At 47.0% G+C, this 22,429-nt stretch overlaps 1 protein-coding gene across 5 annotated transcripts in view; it reads right to left on the reverse strand.

The window, feature by feature from the left end:
* The window catches only part of SH3RF3 (SH3 domain containing ring finger 3), a 343,617-nt gene that overhangs the window by 34,681 nt on the left and 286,507 nt on the right, over positions 1 to 22,429 (reverse strand). The window contains exon 9 of one of the 5 annotated variants that reach the window (XM_070511484.1): positions 19,656 to 22,404. The exons of the other annotated variants lie outside the window; for them this stretch is intronic. Coding sequence (XP_070367585.1) covers positions 22,018 to 22,404 — 387 coding nt within the window. The 3' untranslated portion in view covers positions 19,656 to 22,017. Of the gene's footprint in view, positions 1 to 19,655; positions 22,405 to 22,429 lie in introns of those variants that run through there. 5 annotated transcript variants of the gene reach the window in all.

Below are 22,429 nucleotides of genomic sequence, written 5' to 3' on the forward strand. Positions count from 1 at the left end.
TTTGAATTTTCTAAAACTTTACATAAATGAAATCATCCAGTATGTATTCTTTTTCTTATGTGCCTTCTTCAGTGACTTTGAACTTCCTCTGTGTCACTGTCTGTGTCAGCAGCTCGCTGCTTTCTATTGCTGAGCAGCCCATTGTGTGGATGCAACACTGTTTGTTCATCCACTCAACAGCTGATTGACATTTGGGTTGATTCCAGTTTGGACTTGTTACAAATAAGGCTGCTAGGAAGGCTCAGCTAGGAGTCTTTGCATAGGCCCGTGTTTCCATTTCTCCTGGGTGAATATCTAGGACTGGAATGGCTGGCTCAGAGGAGGTATGGTTAACGTCTTTAAAAACTGCTGAGCTATTTTCCAAAGTGATTGTACCATTTTCTATTTCTATCAGCAGTGAATGAGAGTTCTCTGTCTCATCCTTCAAATATTCAGCCTTTTTCTCCCTCACCAAATACGCACACACACACACACACACACACAGAGCAGAGAGTAAGTTTTTACATAAAAATAGGCACAAGTCTCGAAGAGAAAATTCTAGCCTGGTCTTCATTACAAAATAGCTTTCTTGTCTCTATGGTCAAGTCACTTATCTTTTTGTTACGTCCCTTTCCCCATCTTTAACAGTAATGTAATTACGTTTGTTATCCACATCCTACTCCAGAATAAAAAGTGTCCATCCTGGTCCACACTGCCTCCATCTCTTTCTGAAACACTTACACACCTCCCACCAGCCCCTGCCTCCCTCGGTGGACCCACTGATCTTTCTAAAAGGGTAATATGACCATATCACTCTCTAGTTCAAAATCGCCAAAGGCTCTGCTCTGCTTTTCCTTTGGAATCCAGACTGCCCACTGTGCCGTGAGGTGTGCCTGGATGCCTGCCGACCTCTGGTGACCCTCTCCTGCCACTGTTGCTCCTTTCACCTGGTTCTGGCCACCACAGTCTGCCTGGCCTTCTCCGACTGTGTCAGCTGGGTGTCCTTAGGGCCCTGGCTCTTGCTGTCCCCCGGTCCGGAACATACTTTTCCCGCTTGCAGGGCTGCCTCCTCTCTTCACATAGGCCTCTGTCTAAAACACAACCCCCTTCTCCCACCGCTCTGTTTATTTTTCTTCCTTCTGCTTACAGCACCTAGAAGGATATTTGTTAGCCCTTTGTATACGTGTTTGTCTTTCCACCACCATGATGCCAGCCCCATGAGGGCAGGGACCTTGCCTATCTTGTTCACCACTGGGTCCCAATTCTTAGCAACGTGCCTGAGACACAGTACTCACCAAACAGTTCACAGAGAAATACATGTCTAGGGCTCTGGGGGCCCCATTGCTTGAGGATGGTTCTGTGATCTGTATTTGTTTAATCTAGATTTACAAGTCTTTAGTTGAAGACTTCAGCATTCCTCTATCAGTAACCAATAGACCAGCAGTCAGAAAATCAGTAAGGACATACTTGAACTCAACAACACCATCAGTCAACAGGATATAATTGACATCTACAGACTGCTTCATCTGATAACAGCAAAATACACATTCTTCTCAAGCTCACATGGAACATTCACCAAGATAGACCACATCCTGTGCCATAAAACACATTTTAACAATTTAAAATGAAAATCATACAATGTCTGCTCTCAGATCACAATGAAACTAAAATAGAAAGCAATAACAGAAAGATAACTGGAAAAGCCTAACATATGTGGAGATTAAACAATGCACTTCTAAATAACACACAGGTCAAAGAAGAAATCAAAATACATTTTGAATTTAATGAAAACTAAAACACAACTTATCAGAATTTGTGGGATGCATTGAAAGCAGTGGTTAGAGGGAAATTTATAGCACTGAACGTACATGTTCGAAGACAGTTCTAAAATCAATAATCTAAGCCTCCACCTTAGGAAACCAGAAAAAGAAGAACAAATTAAAACCAAAGTAAGCAAAAGATAAGAAATAATAAAAATTAGAGCAGAAATCAATGACAGTGAAATAGGAAATCAATAGGGAAAATCAAAGAAATCTAAAGCTGGGTCTTTGAAAAGATCAATAAAATTGATAAGCCTCTAACTAATAAGCAAACTAAGAAAAAAAGAGAGAAGACACAATTTACTAACATCAGAAATGAAAGAAGGGACATCACTACAGACCCCATGGACGTTAAGCGATAATAAAGAAATATTATGAATAATTTTATGCTCACAAATTTGATAAGTAAGATGAAATGAACCAATTTGTTGAAAGACACAAGCTGCCAAAACTTACACAAGAAGAAATAGACAATATGAATAGGCCTATGTCTCTTAAAGAATTTGAATCAGTAATTATAACCTTTCAAAACAGAACATGCCAGCCCAGATGGGTTCACTGGTGAATTCCACCAAACATTCAAGGAAGAATTATGCCAATTCTACACAATCTCCTCCAGAAGATAGAAGCAGAGAGAATATTTCCTAACTCATTCTATGAGTCCAGTATTATCCTAATACCAAAACCAGACAAAAGAATTACAAGCAAACTACAGACCAATATCTCTCATGATCATAGATGCAAAAATCCTCAACAAAATATTAGCAAATAGAATCGAACAATGTTTAAAAAGGATTATATACCATAGCCAAGTGGGACTTACCCTAAGTACACAAAGTTGGTTCAACATTCAAAAATCAATTAATGTAATCTATGACATCAACAGGCTAAAGAAGAAAAATCACATGATCACTTGAATAGAAACAGAAAAAATGTTTGACAAAATCCAACACCCATCATGATAAAAAACTCTTGGTAAATTAGGAATAGAGAGGAATTTCCTCAATCTGAAAAAGAACATTTACAAAAAACCTACTGCTAACATTATCCTTAATGGTGAGAAACTAGAAGCTTTCCCACTAAGATCAAGAACAAGGCAAGAATGTCCCCTCTCAGCACTTCTCTTCAACATCATACTGGAAGTCCAAACAAACGCAATAAAACAAGAAAAGGAAATAAAAGGTACATAGATTTGGAAGGAAGTAATAAAACTATCTTTGTTCACAGATTATATAATTGTCTACATAAAAAATTGGAAAGAATTGACAAAAAAAAAACCCTCCTGGGAGTGATATGCATTATAACAAGTTTGAAGCATCCAAAGTTAATACAACAATGTTAATTGCTTTCCTATGTACCACCAATGAACAGCTGAAATTTGAAGTTAAAAATACAATACCATTTACAGTAGCACCCCTTAAAATGAAATACTTAGGTATAAATATAACAAAATATGTAGAAGGTCTACATAAGGAAAAATAACAAAATTCTGATGAATGAAATCAAAGAAGAACTAAATCAATGGAGAGATATTCCATGTTCATAGATAGGAAGACTCAATATTGTCGAGATGTCAATTCTTCCCAACTTGACATATAGATTCAAAACAATCTTAATCAATATTCCAGAAAGTTATTTTGTGGATATTGACAAACTAATTCTAAAGTTTATATGGAGAGGCAAAAGACCCAGAATAGCCAACACAATATTGAAGGAAAAGAACAAAGTTGGAGGACTGACACTACCAACGTCAAGATTTACAATAAAGCTACAGTAATCAAGATGAATTTTAGTGGCAAAAGAACTGACAAATAGATCAATGGAACAGCATAGAGAGCCCAAAAATAGACCCACACAAATATAGTCAACTGATCTTTGACAAAGTAGCAAAAGCAATACAATGAAGAAAAGGATAGTCTTTTCAACAGATGGTGCTAAAATAACTGGACATCAACATGCAAAAAAAAAACCCAAAAAGAATCTAGACACAGATCTTACACTTTTCAGAAAAATTATCTCAAAAGGGATCATAGCCTTAAATGTAAAATGCAAAACTAGAAAACTCCTAGAGATAACATAGGAGAAAATCTAGATGACCTTGGATTTGGTGATGACTTTTTAGATATAACACCACAGGCATGATTCACGAAAGAAATAGATGATGTCAGACTTCTTTAAAATTAAAAACTTCTGCTCTTAAAAGACTCCATGAAGAGAATGAGAAGACAAGCCATAAGCTGGGAGAAAATATTTGCAAAAGACAAATATGATAAAAGAACTGTTACCCAAAATATACAAAGAACTATTAAAAGCCAACAGTAAGAAAACAAACAACTTGATTAAAAGCAGGCAAAAGAGCTGAACACTTCCCCAGAGAAGATATACAGAAGGCAAACAAGCTCGTGAAAACCTGTTCAACATCGTACGCCATCAAGGAATTGCAAATTAAAATGGCAATGATACTACTAGACAACGTTTAGAATGGTGAAAATCCAAAATGCCGATAACACCAAATGCTGGTGAGGATGTGAGGCAACCGGAACTGTCATTCATGGCTTGGTGGGAATGCAAAACGGTACAGCTACTTTGGAAGACAGTTTACAAAACCCAACATGCTCTTATCATACAATCCAGCCATCACACTCCTTGGTATTTACCCAGATGAGCTGCAAACTTATGTCCACACAAAACCTGCACACAACGTTTACAGCAGCTTCATTTGTAATTGCCAAAACTCGGAAGCAAACAAGAAACACCCACTAAGTGCATGGATGAACTATGGTACATCCATACAATGGAATATCAATCAGTGATAAGAGGGAACGGGTGATCAATCCATGAAAAGGCATGGAGGACCTCCATGTATACCACACTAAGTGAGAGAAGCCAGCCTGAAAAGGTCACATACTGTATGATTCCAACCACATGACATTCGGAAAAAGGCAGAACTGTGGAGACAGTAAAATGATCAGTGGTTGCCAGGGGTTGCGGGGGAGGGATGAATAGAGCACAGAGGATTTTTAGGGCAATGAAACTATTCGGTATGATGCTATCATGGTGGATACATATCATTATACATCTGTCCAAACCCGTAGAATGTACACCACCAAGAGTGAGCCCTAATGCAAACGACGGACTCTGGGGGATTGTGACGCGTCAGTGCAGGTTCATCAGTTGTAACAAGTGTACTGCTTTGGGGGGGATGTTGAAAATGGGGGAGGCTGTGCACGTGTGGGGGCAGGGGTATATGGGAAACTTCTACCTTCTGCTCAATTTTGCTGTGAATCTAAAACTGCTCTAAAAAATAAAGTATTTAAAAAAAACTCTTTGGAGGGCCGGCCTGGTGGTGTAGTGGTTAAGTTTGTGTGCTCCACCTCCGCGGCCTGGGGTTCATGAGTTTGGATCCTGGGTGCAAACCCACACACCGCTCAACAGGCCACACTGTGGTGGTAACCCACATATAAAATAGAGGAAGACTGGCACAGATGTTAGCTCAGGGCCAATCTTTCTTACCAAAAAAAAAAAAAAAAAAGTCTTTGGGAGGATGACACAGTATCAGAAGGGCTACTTTTAGAAGAGGAAATGAACTATGAGGTGGCAGAACTGCCCAAGTGGATCATCTCTGCAGGATGTGTAGTTGTCTGTGTGTGTTATGTGTGAACATGTGAGCGTATGTATTGGTGCACGCAGGTATGCATGCGCATGTGCACACAGAGGTGTGTGTATGTTTGTGCGCGTGTGAATGTGTGTATGCAGGGATGTGTGTATATTTGCGTGTGCATGTGTGCAGATTGTAGATTGTGACTCAACGAGCGGATGAGTGTTTAGCAATACGTCAGTCCAGCCACAGAATAGGCTCCTTCATCAAAGTCGCTTCCCCGTCTCTTGAGGCACTTTGGCAAAGCTGAGCGATCCCTCTTTAGGAATGCTGCAGACAGGACTGCCGGGTGGGTGGCTGCCTGGTGGGTCTGTTCAGCTCAGATGACAGTCAAACTCTTGTCTAGTGCTAAGACTGTGAGTCCGGGCCCTCAGAGACGAGGGTCTCTGCGTCTTCTCTTAGTGACTGCTTGCCAGGAGCACTTTACACAGGTGCCTTTCCTGAGAGAGGACTCTGCATGTTCACTTCCTGCCTTATCTACGTTCACCTCCAGCTCTGAGAATCCCGAAAGCCCAGTTCATGGAGTTAGAAAGAGTTCTGAGGGAGAAAGGGGCCCCAGCTGAGGAACAACCAGCTGTCTACGGTGAGATATGGACAATTTCCTCACATCTCTCAAGTACTGCTTGGGGCATCCTCTTTAATGATCTTAGTATTTCCCTAATATAAATATTTGAAGTCAGGTCAAGTGGTTTAGAGAGCTTGACTGCAGAGGAAACAAGTGGTAACACCTTCCTTTTCCGTGAGCACTGGAAAATTTATAGCTTCTTCCCCGTTGTTTCCAAAGTACTGATTTGTTACCAAGTTTCACAATCATCAGAAATTTGAAGTGATTTATATTCCTCCCACAGGATGCATTTTACTTTACCTGTAACTTCATACGAGTTTAAACCTTAGTCCCCAAACCCACCCAGTGACGGCTCCGTGTGGAGCCGTGAACAAGAGATCGCTGACATCAGCGCATTCACTGCGCAAGCCTGGAAAACAAAATCCAGCAGTGGCAACATCTCTCATACTTTTATCTGAGTGATTCTGACCTTGGACATTTTTAGTAACGTTTCATCTAATCGGTTAATAGTTTTCTCCGCTATTACTCTGTTACGGTTAATTTCAGGTGTCAACTTGGCTAGGCTGTGGTGGCCAGTTGTTAGGGCCAGTGCTAGCACAGGTGCTGCTGTGAAGGTCTTTGTGGAAGTGATGAATATCCATAATCATCCGACGTTAAGTAAAGATTACTCTCCACGATGCAAGTGGGAGTTGAAGGCTTTAAAAGCAAGAACTGAGGTTTCCTGGGTAAGAAGAAATTCTGCCTCAAGACTACTGCATTGACTTCTGCCTCAGTTTCCATCTGTGGGCCTGCCCCTCAGATTTTGGATTGAAGACTGCAACACCAACTCTTCCCTGCGTTCCCAGCCTGCTAGCCTGCTCCACAGACTTCAGATTTGCCAAATTCCACAAGCACATGAGCCAATTCCTTTGGTTCTATTTCTCTGGAGAACTCTGGATGATAGAGATTTTGGTATCAGGGGTGATTCTAGAGGAGTAGAATCTTAAACGTGAGTTTTGTGACTTGGTTCTGTGTTATCTGGAATTAGTTCTCTAAGGTGATTAGCTTTAAAGGCCCTATGACTCTATTTTCATAGTGTTAAAGAGCGATCATCCATGGTAAGATGTGGCACTAGAGATGCACGAAGTAGCACCGTAGGATACTGCTAATCAAACAGTCTTAGGAGGCAAGGTTCTGGATGACCATGTATCAGATACCTTAGCACATTCTGTCCAACTCATGAGTATGAGATTGACTGGTTGCTCTTAACTATGCTGGACAAATGATGAGCTCAGGATTTCAAATTCCCAGCTCAAGTGACACACAAGCGACCTGAAAGTTTCTATCTCTGCTCTGAAAGAAATCCTTACCTCCTGTAGCCCCAGAGCTGAGATTTCTGAAAATTAACCCAGGGTTTCATCCTGGAGTGGCTGAATTACTATGCTGAGTGGATGCCCCACCCTGCAGGATGTCTGTTGTGTATGTGAGGGCAATGTTTGGGAAGGAATGGGATCCTGAAAATGGAATGGGAACATATGAGCAGATTCTGATGAGGCTGGGGACACTGACCCCCTAAATTGTGCTGAGCCTTCTTTGCCACTAGAATCAGCCCTTCCATCCGTGTCTGAGCAGGTGGACCTGCTTTGCCTGAGGAACCTGTTATGGTCTCCCCTGAGGTAGGTGCCTTGCAAGACACTGATGATTCTCCTTACGACCGACACCACCAGCATCTTTGGCTTCTAGATCTATAACTAGACTCAAGTCTGAGCAGGTTCCAAAAGGTGAGGTACACAGTCTGACCCATGAAAGTCTGACACTCCAACCGAACTGCATGACTTTTCCAAATTACACAAAAATAAATCGGGGGAATATGTGTGGGAATGGCTACTAAGGGTGTGGGATAATGGTGAAAGAAACATAAAGTTAAAGCAGGCCCAATTTACTGAAATGGGCCAGCTAAACAGAGATTCTGGATTTAATGTTAGAGCTCAAGGGATGGAAAGGGCCCTCACAGTTCATTTGGTTGGTTGGCTGAAACATGTACCAAAAGGTGACATACAGTAAATTAGGTTGAAATGCCAGACCTGCCCTGGTATACTGTAGAAGAAGGTCCCCAGAAGCTTAGGCAGATTGAAATGTTAGAGTGGATTTATCAGGTGAGACCTGCTCACCATCCCATGACGGTCCAGAGGACATACCTGTCACCACAACTGTGAGAAGAGCGTCAGCATCCTTGCAGAGCTCTGTGATCACTCTTCTCTGTGGGCCGGACCTCACAGTAAGAATTGTGCACTGAATTGGGAAGCCTGAATGGAATGGGGATAACTGGATCCTGAGGTGGCAGGGACAAAGTGGAGGTACTCCATTGCCACAGACAAGGTGAGCATGGTCACCATAATGGGCAGAGTCAAAGAGTCTGGTGTGTGCAGACCTACGGCATTGGGTGGTTGATCGTGGCGCCCCTCGAAGAGAAGTAGCTTGGCAGTCCACTAAATCCTGACTTGATCTGTATAAGCAGAAGAGGTCCTGGTCTAGTGAACAGAAGTCTAATTAAAATCATAAAAACAGAGAGCTACGGCCCCTCGATCAACTCCCAGACTTACAGTTCACAGGCCCAGAACCCCTTCAGTGCAGGGGAAGGCAGGTCCTCTTGAGGAAGGAATCTACTACAGTGCCAACAATTCATGCTGTTAATCTTTCTCCTGGCCTTTCTCCACAGCTTTTTACCAGGATAACTGTGCACTGGGGAAAAGGAAAGAATCAGACCTTTCAGGAACAACTGGACACTGGCTCTAAACTGACATTAACCAGGAGACCCAAACTGTGACTGTGGCCCCCTGTCAGAGTAGGGGCCTATGGAGGTGGGGTGATCAATGAAGTCTGAGCTCAGGTCCATCTCATAATAGGTCCAGTGGGTCCTCGAACCCATTCTGTGCTTTCTTCCCCCAAGTTCCAGAATACGTAACTAGATAAGATATACTCAGCAACAGGCGGAATCCCCACACTGGCTCCCTGACTCACGGAGTGAGGTCTGTTATGGTGGGAAAGACCAAATGGAAGCCACTAGAACTGCCTTTCTCTAGGAAAGTAAACCAGAAGCAGAGATGCGTTCCTGGAGGGACTGCAGAGATTTGTGCCACCATGAAGGACTTGAAAGATGCAAGGGTGGTGATTCCCACCACCTCCCCATTCAACTCCCCTATGTGGCCTGTGCAGAAGACAGATGGATCTTGGAGAACGACAGTGGTTTGTCATAAACTTAACCAGGTGGTGACTCCAACTGCAGCTGCTGCACTGGGTGTGGTTTCATTCCTTGAGCAAATTAGCACATCCCTGGTGCCTGGCATGCAGCTATTGAAATAGAAAATGCTTTTTTCTCCATACCTGTTAATAAGACCCACCAGAAGCAGCTTGCTTTCAACACAACTTCACTGTCCTACTTCTGGGGCATATCAACCCTCCAGCATCATGTATTAATTTAGTTTACAGGGATCTTGACCACTTTTCCTTTCCAAAAGCTATCACACTGATTAGTTACATTGGTGACATTATGCTGATTGGATCTACTGAGCAAGAAGTTGCAACTACTCTAGACTTATTGGTAAGACGTTTGCATTCAGAAGGTGGGAAATAAATGCACCAAAAACTCGAGGGCTTCCCACTCAGTGAAATTTCTAGGGTCCAGTGGTGTGAGGCATGTCAAGATATCCCTCCTAAGGTAAAGGATAAGTTGTTGCACGCAGCCCCCCCACAACCAAAAGACACAATGCCTAGTGGGCTTCTTTGGATTCTGGAGGTGACATAGTCCTCGTTTGGGTGTGCTACTTCAGCCTAGTTTTGAGTGGGGCCAAGAACAAGAGAATGCTCTGCCACAGATCCAGGTGCTGTGAAAGCCACTCTGCCATTTGGGCCATCTGATCGAGCAGACCCAGTGGTGCCTGAAGTGTCACTGGCAGGTGGGGATGCTGTTTGGAGCATCTGACAGGCCCTAACAGGTGAACTGCAGCATAAGCCCTTAGGATTTGGGTGCACAGCCCTGCCAGCCTCTCAAACAGTTACTCTCCTGTTGAGAAACAGCTTTTGGCTGCTGGGCCTTAAGAGAGAGTGAACTTTGTGGGCAGAACTTTGAGGAGCACTGTTGTTAATTTTGCTTGGAAGAAGAAATGGCTAGAGGTGTGATTGTCTAGTGATTCACAGGCTGTGGCCAATGGTCAGGGATTGGAAGAAATGTGATTAGAAAACTGGTGACAAGGAGGTCTGGGAAAGCGGTATATGGATAGACCTCTATGATTGGGAAAAAAACATGGAATGAAATTTGTGTTCCATGTGAATGCTCCCAAAGGCTGACTGCACTGTTGTCTTTATTTGAAGACTGAATACAATTTACAGAGATGGGTATGGGTGACAGATTGACAGAGGTACTGTAATGGTTAATTTTGCGTCAGCTTGGCTAGTCTGTGGTGCTCAGTGTTCACCCAGCGCTAGTCTAGATGCTGCTGTGAGGTGCACTGTAGATGTGATTAACTTCTACTGCCAGTTGACTGCAAGTGAGGAGATTGCTTAGGGTATGTGCCACAATAATGGGGGTGGGCCTCATGCAGTCAGTTGAAGGACTTAAGAGCAATCTGAGGTTTTCTGGGGAAGAAAAATTTCTGCCTCAAGACCACAGCATCAACTCCTGCCTGAGTTTTCAGCCTGTTGGCCTGCTCCACAGAATTTTGGCTTGCCAGTCTCCACAATCATCGTGTGAGCCAATTCCTTAAAAGAAATATTTTTATCTCTATATCCTTTTGGGTCTGTTCTCTGGAAAACTCTGACTGATACAAATCAATAATCAATCTTTTAGTAGTTAGCGAAAACATTACAGGCATATCTCATTTTCTTGTGCTTCGCTTATGGCACTTCGCAGAGACTATGGATTTCACAAATTGAAGGTCTGTGGCAACCCTGCATCCAGCAAGTCTGTAGGTGCCATTTTTCCACCAGCATTTGAGTACTTCATGTCTCTGTGTCACATTCTGGTAGTTCCTGCTGTATTTCAAACTTTTCCATTATTATTCTATTTGCTATGGTGATCAGTGATCTTTAATGTTACTGTTGTAATTATCTGGGGTTGCCATGAACCGAACCAATATAAGACTGGAACTTAATCTACAAATGTCTGTGTGCTCTGACTGCTCCACTGACCGGCCGTTTTTCTATCTCTCCCTCTCCTCGGGTCTCCCTATTCCCGGAGACACAACAATATTGAAAGCAGGCCAATTAATAACCCTACAATGGCCTCTAAGTGTTCAAGCAAAAGGAAGGGTTGCACATCTCTCACTTTAAATCAAAAGCTAGAAATGATTAAGCTCAGGAAGGAAGGTATGTCGAAAGCTGAGACAGGCCAAAAGCTAGGCCTCTTGCCTTAAAGGACTAGCCAGTTATGAACGCAAAGGAAAGTTCTTGAAGGAAATTAAAAGTGCTACTCCAGTGAACACATGAATGGTAAGAAAGTGAAACGGCCTTATTGCTGATATGGAGAAAGTTTTAGTGGTCTGGATAGAAGATCAAACCACCACAACCTTCCCTTAAGCCAAAGCCTAATCCAGAGCAAGGCCCTAACTCTTCAATTCTGTGAAGATGGAGAGGTGAGGAAGCTGCAGAAGGAAAGTCTGAAGCTAGCAGAGGTTGGTTCATGAGGTTGAAGGAAAGAAGCCACCTCCATAACAAACGTGCAAGGCGAAGCAGCAAGCACTGATGGAGAAGCTGCAGCAGGTTATCCAGAAGATCTGGCTGAGAGACTCAATGAAGGTGGCTCCACTAAACAGCAGATTTTCAATGCAGATGGAACAGTCTTTATTGGAAGAAGATGCCATCTGGGACTTTCATAGCTAGAGAGGAGAAGTCAATGCGTGGCTTCACAGTTTCAGAGAACAGGCTGTCTCTCTTGTTAGGGGCCCATGCAGCTGGCGACTTTAAGGTGGAGCCAATGCTCATTTACCATTCCAGAAATCCTAGGGCCCTTAAGAATTATGCTAAATCCACTCTGCCTGTGCAGTATAAATGGAATTACATATCACGGATGACAGCACGTCTGTTTACAACATGGTTTACTGAATAATTTAAGCCCGGTGTTGAGACCTACTGCTCAGAAAAAAGGATTCCTTTCAAAACATGCACCTGGTCACCCAGGAGCTCTGATGGAGATGTACAACGAGGTTAATATTATTTTTCTGCCTGCTAACTCAACATCCATTCTGCAGCCCATGGATCAAGGAGCAATTTTGACTTTCAAGTCTTATTTAAGAAATATATCTCGTAAGGCTATAGCTGCCATAGACAGTGATTCCTCTGATGGATCTGGGCAAAGTGAATTGAAAGACTTCTGGAAAGGATTCACCATTCTAGGTGCCACTAATAACATTCATGCTTCGTGGGAAGAGGTCAAAATATCAACATTAACAGAAGTTTGGAAGAAGTTGATTCTAGCCCTCATGGAACTTTGAGGGTTCAAGACTTCAGTAGAGGAAGTAACTGCAGATGTGGCGGAAACAGCAAGAAAATTAGAACTAGAAGTGGAGCCTGAAGATGTGACTGGATTGCTGCCATCTCATGAGAAAACTAACGGATAAGGAGTTGATTCTTAGGAGTGAGCAAAGAAAGTGGTTTCCTGAGATGGAATCGACTCCTGGTGAAGGTGCTGTGAAGATTGTTGAAATGACAACAAAGGATTTAGAATTTACATGAACTCAGTTGATAAAGCAGCAGCAGGGTTTGAGAGGGTTGACTCCAATTTTGAAAGAAACTCTGTGGGTAAAATGCTGTCAAACAGCATCACATGCTACAGAGAAATCGTTCATGAAGCAGAGTCAATCAGTGTGGCAAACCTCATCGTTGTCTTATGTTAAGAACTTGCCGCAGCCACCCCCACCTTCAGCAGCCGCAACCCTGATCAGTCAGCACCATCAACATCGAGGCAGGACCCTCCACCAGCAAAGAGGTTATGACTCGCTGAAGGTTCAGGTGATGGGCAGCATTTTTCGCAGTAAAGCACTTTTTAATTAGGGTATGTACATTGTTTTTTAGACATAATGCTATTGACACTCAACTACAGTATAGTGTTTATACTACTTTTATACGCACTGGAAACCAAATAACTCGTGTGACTCGCTTTATTGCAGTGGTCTGGAAGTAAACCTTCAATATCTCCGAGGTATGTCTATATTCCCATTTAATATTAAACAAACTGAAGCCTAAGAGACTTGTCTAAGATGCTATAAAGTGAAGGAGAGAACAAAGATGATATAAAGTGAGGGAGAGAACAAATGAGTCAGAGGCAGTTGATACAAGCCAGAAACCTAGCCATTACTGCTAGTCTTACAAAGAGATCATAAAGCAATAACATTTTCATCACATTGACCCATTAGTGCTACTTGAGACACGGATAGAAAAAGTGTGAATCCTCTAAAAAGATTAATGAACTTCATTCTCATGCAATACGTAAATATGTCTTGTAATTTATTTAGATGTGGCCTAGAAGGAATTACTAAGCACATAAAATATCAGGCAAATGAAAATGAAGTCTACCCGAGAGTGACTTCATCCTGAGGGGATGACAGGGTAAAGTTGTCTTATCCCACTGAGGTGACAGAATGGCCCTGGCCTTCACTATCACTGTCTGGGTGTTCAATAAAACCACAACAAACAAAATGATGACACCAGCACTCTGCTCTTCTCAGCATTGCCCTCAGCTATGGGACAAAATGGAAAAGCACTCACGAGTTCTCTAGAACATTGGAGATGCCCCATGATGCTGACATGTCTGCCTTCTGGGAAGGGCAGCCTGGTGGGTCCACCCTGTAGGCATTACCTCCTTGTGTGGCTTACGGGGTGTGTGTATATGTTTTCCTTTAGAACTGATTCCATCTGCTGAGATTTTCTGGGCATTGAAGGCTGGAAAAAATATCCCACGTCTTTATGAGCAACATGAGGACATGTCAATTGAAAAGGAAGGTGATAACAGTGGTAGAATTTTGCAGAACAGAACCCACACTTGATGTGGGAATCAAGCGTGCTCAAGTGGCTCATGGCCACTCGAATGCCACTCGAACTCGAACGTCTACTTTTGACCTCACAAGACATGCTGCCACATCCATCTCTTGGTTATCCCAGAGCGCTGGGCCATGTGTCAGGCAAGTGTACAATCCCCCAACAATCCTGATTAGTTGCGGCAAATTTTGCCTTCTGGGGAGGGTTACAGAATCCCACAGCTGTTACAGCTGATTCACAAATTCTTTTTCTTTCCTAGAATTTATTACTATCTTTAAAAATTAATTTTGGTTTAAAGCTTTGCAGTTGAAACACAACTTCTGACTAAAATAGTTCTCTTGGGCTCCACCCATCACTCAGGCTAAATGTCAGGTATGAAACTGACACCTTAAAAACCGTTTATATCTGGGGCTGGCCCCGTGGCCGAGTGGTTAAGTTCGCGCGCTCCGCTGCAGGCGGCCCAGTGTTTCGTTGGTTCGAATCCTGGGCGCGGACATGGCACTGCTCATCAAGCCACGCTGAGGCGGCGTCCCACATACCACAACTAGAGGGACCCACAGCGAAGAATATACAACTATGTACCGGGGCTTAGGGGAGAAAGAGAAAAAATAAAATCTTTAAAAAAAAAAAAAAAAAAACATTTATATCCATGTTTCTTGGTGGGCATGGAAAAAAGGAACCTCCAGTGGTTGAGGACATGAATAAATAGCATTTCGCAAACAGAACACACCAGCCAATCCGGGTTCATTTTGAGCAGCCTACATGTCTGGATTTGGCAATGTTAAGTGTCTTTTTTCATAAAACTGCAAATCAAATCTCCTTTTAATCTTTTATTAGAAGCCTCAGGAATATAAGTTTTACATCTGCACCTGTCTCATAATTCTTATGGGATCTCCTCTTCAATGAACTATCAAATTCTTAAGAATGATTTCTAATATTTTTGTTCCAAATCCTCTGCTAAGCATTTATGAGATGAACTAATTTCCTCCTCGCCAAAACTCAGGGTGCAGATGCTGCCAGCCCGGTTTCACAGATGAGGAGAGTGAGACATAGGAAAGCAAATGAGTTTGTCCCCAGTCACACAGTCAGTCAACAGAGGAGCCCTGATTTATGCCAGGCCATGCCCCAGACCTTCTTTTTTCAAACTCAAGTTTCCCTCACTAGTGAAGTAATTTGGCTCCTGCTTCCTTCCCTCATCCCCAGCCACGCCCTGGATGCTCAGAGGACGGGCCACTGGGCACGCAGCAGGAGAAGCCGGCCGACAGGAGCAGAGCGGTAGGAGTGGACACTCTCCTGAGCACCAAGGGGCTTGGTGTTTTTCACAGTGCTTACTAGCTGCATGGCCTTGGGCAGGTCACCTCGCTCCCTGGACCTCCACTTCCACATTTGACCCTAAAAGGGTCACCAGCACTCCACCAAGCCAAGATCCAGCCGCGCATGGGATCAGGTCGCAGCCCAGGACAGAGGCCAGGGGAGCTCTATAGGAGAAGGGGGGGTGGGCTGGCCTCGTGGCACCTTCTTGTTGTGGGAGGGAGCAGACGCCAGGAGAAGGTCTCTGGGCCACCTCTGAGCTCCCTGCAGACCAGGGTGGTGCCACCGGCCTGTGCCACTTGGAGGTCTGTGCCCTGATGGGTGGGAGGAAGAAGCTGCTGCCCCATCACAGGGAAGGGACGCTCCGCAGCATGTCCCCATCTAAAAACAAGTTTCCCGTAAAACTTCGGAATGCCGTTGTTTCGACAGCTGGTATTCGTGCTTTCAGGATGGGTTCATTTTCAGGCTGAAAATTACTCATCAGTCAAACACCAGCTTTCCTCACCTGCAGAAGACAGCCCACCCACAGGGAGCTGAGGGGAAGGCTGAAGTCACTGGGCTCCCAGCAGCCCACGGCAGTTGGAAAGCGGTCCTCTCCTCTGCCCGCCAGAGTGCCAACTCCTGTGCCGGGGGCAGGCAGAGCTGCCCAGCACAAGCATCCCTGGGAGGAAGCAGGTGTCCACGGCCCACAGCTGACCAGGTGCCTCCTGAACTCCTCTGTGGGGCTCATGGGGTTCCCTAAGCCCAGAAGGATATGCCATGTGGGCCGAGGGCTCAGTACACTTCATGCACCCCCCCTCCTCCGCTGAGGCCACGCCTGAGAAACAGCACTGGTCTGAGGGTCTCCATGTGTTTCGGCCTCACCCACAAGCAGGCCAGGGGCAAGACTTCCCCCGGAGATCAGGGTGAGGGTCAGGCCTGCGGTGGAATTCAGCTCTGGCGAGGTCAGACCCAGCCCACTCCCACCTCTGACTTAGCGTCTGTGAGTCAATGACACAGCAGGACCCTCCCCACTGCTGGCTGGGCGGGCGGGGCTCCAGCCTGTCCCCCAACTGGAAACGCATGGTAGCAATGGAGATGTGGGCTGCAGAGCCTACAGCGCCGCCACCCCCGCTCCCCGCCGAATCCACACTTTAGAAACAGCACAAATAAAAGGCTGGGCTACTGCAGTGGAGCCCCAGCGGGAGAGAGAGACATTCTCAAACCAGCGATTCTTCCCTTAGGAAGAGCTGCCTGGTTGTTCTAAAGAGCTTCATACTGAAGGGCTCTTTAGATTGCAAGCCGCACGTTCATTAAAAGTGTAATTGTAACCCTATATGACAGCTGCCTTTTCACCCACTGTCATACATACACATACTGGTAAAGGGGTGGAGGGTAGATAATACAGAACAAATTCATCTGCAAACATACTTCCCAGAGGCCCTGCCACAGGCAGTCCCGTCAGGCCTCTGAGCCTCTCTGATCAGACCAGTTCGCAAAGCCTTGATTATAAAGGTCAAACCGTCCACATGGATTTGGTCACAGGGCTCACTACCATTTGGGCTCCAGCTGCAGTTGAGGCCAGTGTAGACCCAGAAAGCAGACACTTCAGGCTTACACTCCCTTCTGCCCGGCTGACCTCCCAGCCTCCTGCCAACAGCTACCCCAGACTTCTCCTCACTGCAGCAGTCCCAGACAAGTCCAAAACACCTGAGGATGGCCTCACGGGACTGGGGAGGCCACCACAAGTCAACACACTGGAGCCAAGACAGCACAGACATAGGAGTCGGGAGGCAAGAGTTCTGGCTCCACACAATGCTGTGTGACCCAGGCAAGTCTTTCAGCATCTCTGAGCCTCAGGAGCATCATCAAAAATAAACAGTTTAATGAAAAGATCTTCAGAGGCTCTTTCCAGTTGCAATATTCTATTATTCTGTGAAACTGAAACTATCTCATCCATAAGCAGAAGGTTAGCTTTCTTCTGGCCCATAAAGTCAAGGATTTCTCATATGTCATCGGAGTGAAAACGTACCGGCAGCAGTTTTCCCAAGTCTCTGACAAACATCACCAGATGCCTTCCATGAGCAAGGTACTCCAGGGCCTGTCAGGCAGGGTGTGGGGGCTTTTCTGAAATAAGTTTTATATCAGGACACAGCACATGCAACCACCACTGCTACTTCCTCCAATTATACCGACCCCTGTGTGCTGAGCTGCTGATCTATTCCATTCTATACATCCTATTCAATCTAAACAAAAATGTTGGTCCAAATACACTACACTGGCTCCATGACTCATGAATGGGTCATTTTCGAACATGTGGTTTGAAAGACACAGCTGTAGAGATCACAAGAAACGGTAAGTGCCCCGTGGGCACGCTGATGCCAAGGGGAGCATGAGGTGAAGGGTCGGCACCAGCGACGAGCCCTCCAAGGGCGACAGTTCACTGCCAGAGGGAGGACAGGAGAGCGAGCCACCGGGAACCCAGAGGAGGGGACGAGTACAGCAGCGTCCTTCCAGCAGGCCTTGAATTCCACCCTCCTGCCCGGCGCCAGGCCACTCAAACTGCTGAGCAGCGAGGCTGATGACAGGCCCTTCATGAGCCGCCTGCTAGCTCCCAGCTGCTCTCACCTTTGGGACACACCCTTCAGCCTCTGCTCAGGCTGTTCCCTCAGCCTGGAAGGTGCTCCCACCGCTCAGGCTAAAGGACCCCAGGAAGCCTCTGTTCCCATCCCTGTACCGGACTCCGAGTTCCCCCAGGCTAGGGCAGAACCTTCTGTCGCCACAGACCCCCCAGAGCCTAGCACTCTGCCTGGCTCCTATGTGTGCTCGTTGCAACAAATAGATAAGTGAGTGAGTGACTTCCAGCTAGTCGGCCTGGGAAGGCTCTAAGATCCGAGGCTCATGGCTCCACGAGCTTCTTCCCGTCTGAGCGCATCACTGCTGCTCGTGGCAGACGGCGGCCTCTGTCTGGGGGCACAGGAGTCCTCCTTCGATGACTTTCCCCTGGAGGTGCCCCGAGGGCTGACTGATCCATCCCACCTGGTGCTGAGGTGTTCACGAGGCCTCAAAAACAGGAAGCACCCATTGACAGACATGCCAGGTGGAACTGAATGGTGGTCTCAAGCACAAAATTAATTTTTTAAGTGTAAAAGTGTTAAATCCTACAGATCACCTTCTTAAGTCTTCCAAGATTTGGTTTCTACTCTGCGATTTGCAGGTGCTACAAAGATTACTCCACAGGTTGTACCCAGTCCCTTCTTCAGAAGCTCTAGGCCCCAGTCCTTCGATGGGAACATCACCAATGCGGCCACCTGCTGCACCTTCTGAAGACCGTGATCACCATAGTTTCTGCGTCCCAGGGTCCTGCCCACACCCTGGGGTCTTACCCATACCCTGGGTGCCTCTAATCTTTCCAGCGGGGCGACTGGGAAGCGCTCATGCAGCCTGGGGTGTCCAGCACTTGATAGCTTCCCCAGGGATCTGCTTCAGACTAGGAGCTTCAAAGCCCATGTCCTTCCCAGGTCTCCTTGGCAGGGGTGGCCCTATTCTACCAGGGCACCCTGGGCAGATCCACCCCAAGCAGAACAGATCCTTGGCTGGCCCAGATGGACCGAGGTGATGGAAGAGTTCCTGGTGCTGTCCAGAGCTGTGAGCGAACCCCTGGATCAGCACTACCCCCAGCCCAGGCCTGTCCTTGGCCCCCTCCGCCCCAGCACAGGCGCCCGTGGAAGCATTCCAGTCTGTCACTGTGGCTGGGTAGACCCAGTCAACCCAGTCTCCATGGCCCGCAGGCACACTGCTGGACTGTGCCCCACCGGGGAGTGGGCAGCTCTCCAGGAAGGTGGAGCTGCTGTGTGGCTGTGTGCCGGCAGCCTGCTCGTGGGGCAGCCCCCGCAGGGCACTGATACGGCCAGGGAGGTGAGTGGGAAGAGCATCGGGGAGAGCAAGCTGAGGAGGCTGAACTCTGGCAGAAGCTGGGGGCCCAGAAAGGAGCTCCAGCTCAGGAGCCAGTCTACAGAAAGAATCCCCACCCTGTCAGCACTGTGTCTCTCCAGAGGCCTCCCCACCAAGACTGGGCCACACAGGGCCAACAGGAAAGACCTGCCTGGAGCAGGGCTGAAAGACCCAGCCCCACAGGCATAACCAGCAGAGGGCCAGCCTCCCAGGGGTCTCCACATAGCGGCTGACATGCACAAGCTGGGTTGGGCCTCTTCCTTCTCCACACTCAGGAACGCTGCAGCATAAATCTCCCACCGTCCTGGGAGAGAGCCCCCCCCACCCCACCCCGCTCTACCTCGGTGCCAGGAGCCCATCAGTCACGGCTCTCTCTTGGGCATATGCTTGGAAGGACCAAATTTCAGCAGAGCTCGGCACGATGAAAGCAGGCAGGTGCTGAGGTGTCCGTCTCTGTGGACAGTGGGGCTGGGAGCTCACTGCCTTTTCCCGAGGAGAATCCAATAACAGAAACAGCCCGGAGACTCCTGCCAATTACTTTCAAAAGTCCTTTCACTGCAGTTAGACATGTGCACATCTGCGACGGGGTGACCCAGAAATAGATTTGAAGCCCATGGTGTGCTCTCAAAGTTGGTAAAATCTGTTGCGTTGTAGTCATGGTGGGGGCAAGGGGAGGTGGCAGGGTGCTGCCAAGGATCCCAGCCCGGGCGCACTGCAGACTCAGAGCCACCACATGGGTTCACCTGAACCGCCATGGTCTGCTCTTCTGCCAGAAATGGCAACTGTGGACATTCTGCACGTATTACAAACTAGAGAAATGTAACTGGGGATGCAGGAGGAAAAACATTAACAGGCTTTTTCAGAGCACTGCTTTCTATTTCGCTTGGTTTGAAAGGTGAGATATGAAAACACATATAACATTTGGAAGGAGGTCCACCTCTCCTCCGGGGGTCATGCTGATGACGGCTGCTGAACCTACAGACAGGTGTGCGCTTCACCCCACGAGGTCCACTTCCTGCCTCCTTGGGAGCACAGCACGGATGGCTCCCCGCGCTGCGAGCAGTCCGGGCGGGGACAGGACGGCGCGGGCTGTGCACGTCTGCTGCCAGGCCGACTCGGGGAGCTGTCAGAGAGAAGCTGACAGGTCTGCTGCTGTCCCTCTGGGAGCAGGGCTTCCTTTCACCAAGGGGGCCCTTCCGGGTGTCCCCCGGACTGAGCTGTTCCTTGCTGAGGGATGAGAACTGCTAACAGAGTGTAAGCCTTGAGTGAAAGCAAAATCCCTGCTAAGTGTCTACCAGGCAGATGTTGAGAGCAGGCCCAGCACTGGCTTCATTAGCAACACACGTAGGAGGGCAGACGGTGAACGGGACGGCTCTCCACACAGGTTCCTGCAGGCCTGATCCTGCTTGGCGGCAGCCACATTGAAGCCAGCCCTGTCTGCTCCGCGAAATAGAGAGAGGGAGTTTTCTGGCAAAGAACCAGAAATGTTCACAGAGCTATTATGGCTCTTCTCTCTCCAAGTCCACCACCAAGCATTTTCTTAGCCGCTCAGAGGCCTGGAGGACCTGCCTTCCAGGAAGGACGTCCAAGTGAGAGGGGGGCCCACACCCTGACTTCTCTCTCCTGACGAGACCCAGCTATCTCCTAACACGGCTGCCAGGTGGCAGGGAGCGGATCAAGACCTTAGTGATTTTCAGACAGACATGGACACGACATGCAGAGCAACCATTCCATGTCATGCCCAGGCCCTGCACTGGTCTCAAGCAGACATGAGCTTTGCCGGCTGACAGCACAGCAGTAGTGGCTGAGACTAAGGTCTCCTCCACACCCGTGAGCTGGGAATAACACTCCTCTGGACCAGATGACACAGGCCCTGAGGAGGCCTCAGCCCAGACCCCGAGGCTCTGAGGAGGCTGGTGTGCGCATCTCTGCGACGTGCCTGGGCTCCTGCCGAGCACGGGTGGTGACCCGGTGGGCATGCCTTCAGGGGTCCTGCGTAAATGGCCTGAGTTGGCAACGCTGGTTCTGGTACTGTCCCCAAGGGACGGGAGAGGCTGTCCTCACTCCGAATACCCCACCTAGCGTTGAGGGTCCCACCCAAACCCTGCGCAGCACACTTTTCTCCAAAGACTGGCTTCCCATAGAAGGGTTTAACAAGAGCCACAAAATGTGGTAAAGCCAAGAGAGAACAATAAGAAACTGCTCACACAGCAGGGCCCGTAAAGAGAGGGGCACCCTGCGGACAGCTCGGCCCACACTGCCTGGCGCAGCCACGGGCAGCACACAGGCCCTGAGCACCGGGCACGGCCATCTCCCTGGGCTCCATGCTGGCTTTTGCAGACTGGATATGAAGAAAGGGAGACAGCGCAGCAACAAACTTTTCATATAGATTACATGTAGAAATTATAATATTTTGGATATTGAGTTTAATAGATTATGCCATTAAAACGAATTTTACCTTTTAATTATATTTTAAATTATTTTAACCTTTTAGAAGTGTAGCTCCTGGAAGATTTTAAATTAGACATGTGGCTTGAACTGTAGTTTTATCGAACAGCACGGCTTTGGAAATCTGAATTCTAATCCTGCCTAACCCAGTGTGTAGCTGGGTGGCAAGAGAGGCGAGTTCACTGGACTCACATTTCTTTTGTGAAACAAGCTTACTTTCCTTCACAGCTGAGAGAACAGCTGAAAACACTGTCCACACCAACCACTAGGCAGCATCTTCCTCTCGTTTCTCCTCAGAAAACAGGCCTGTCTCGTGGTGGAACAGGTTGTGGACTGCACAAGGAGCACACACTGAAGTGAGGGGTGCTGTTTACACTGTACCTAAGCAGGCTTGTATACTTATTATGATAATATCCTGGCACATGGCAGTAAGTATCTTCTTTTAACAAGATGAGTGTATTACAGTGATTTTCCAACGGACGGCAATAAAGCATCTTGAGGAAGAGATGCCCTTTCTCGGATTTGCAAGAAGACTGCAGCAGCGCTCCCGTCCGCCCTCCCAGACCTGAGTCCGCCTGGGTCCCACAGCAAGGAGCGGCCGCTGCACTGCTGCGCTCTCCATCTCTGCCACGCGCCTGGTCCCTCTGAGGGCAGGGCCTCGGGGCCCTCATTCGTCTTAACTGTACAAAGCACCAATGGGATCTG

The sequence above is a fragment of the Equus asinus genome, chromosome 6 (assembly GCF_041296235.1).
Source record: "Equus asinus isolate D_3611 breed Donkey chromosome 6, EquAss-T2T_v2, whole genome shotgun sequence".
NCBI classification, from domain to species: domain Eukaryota; kingdom Metazoa; phylum Chordata; class Mammalia; order Perissodactyla; family Equidae; genus Equus; species Equus asinus.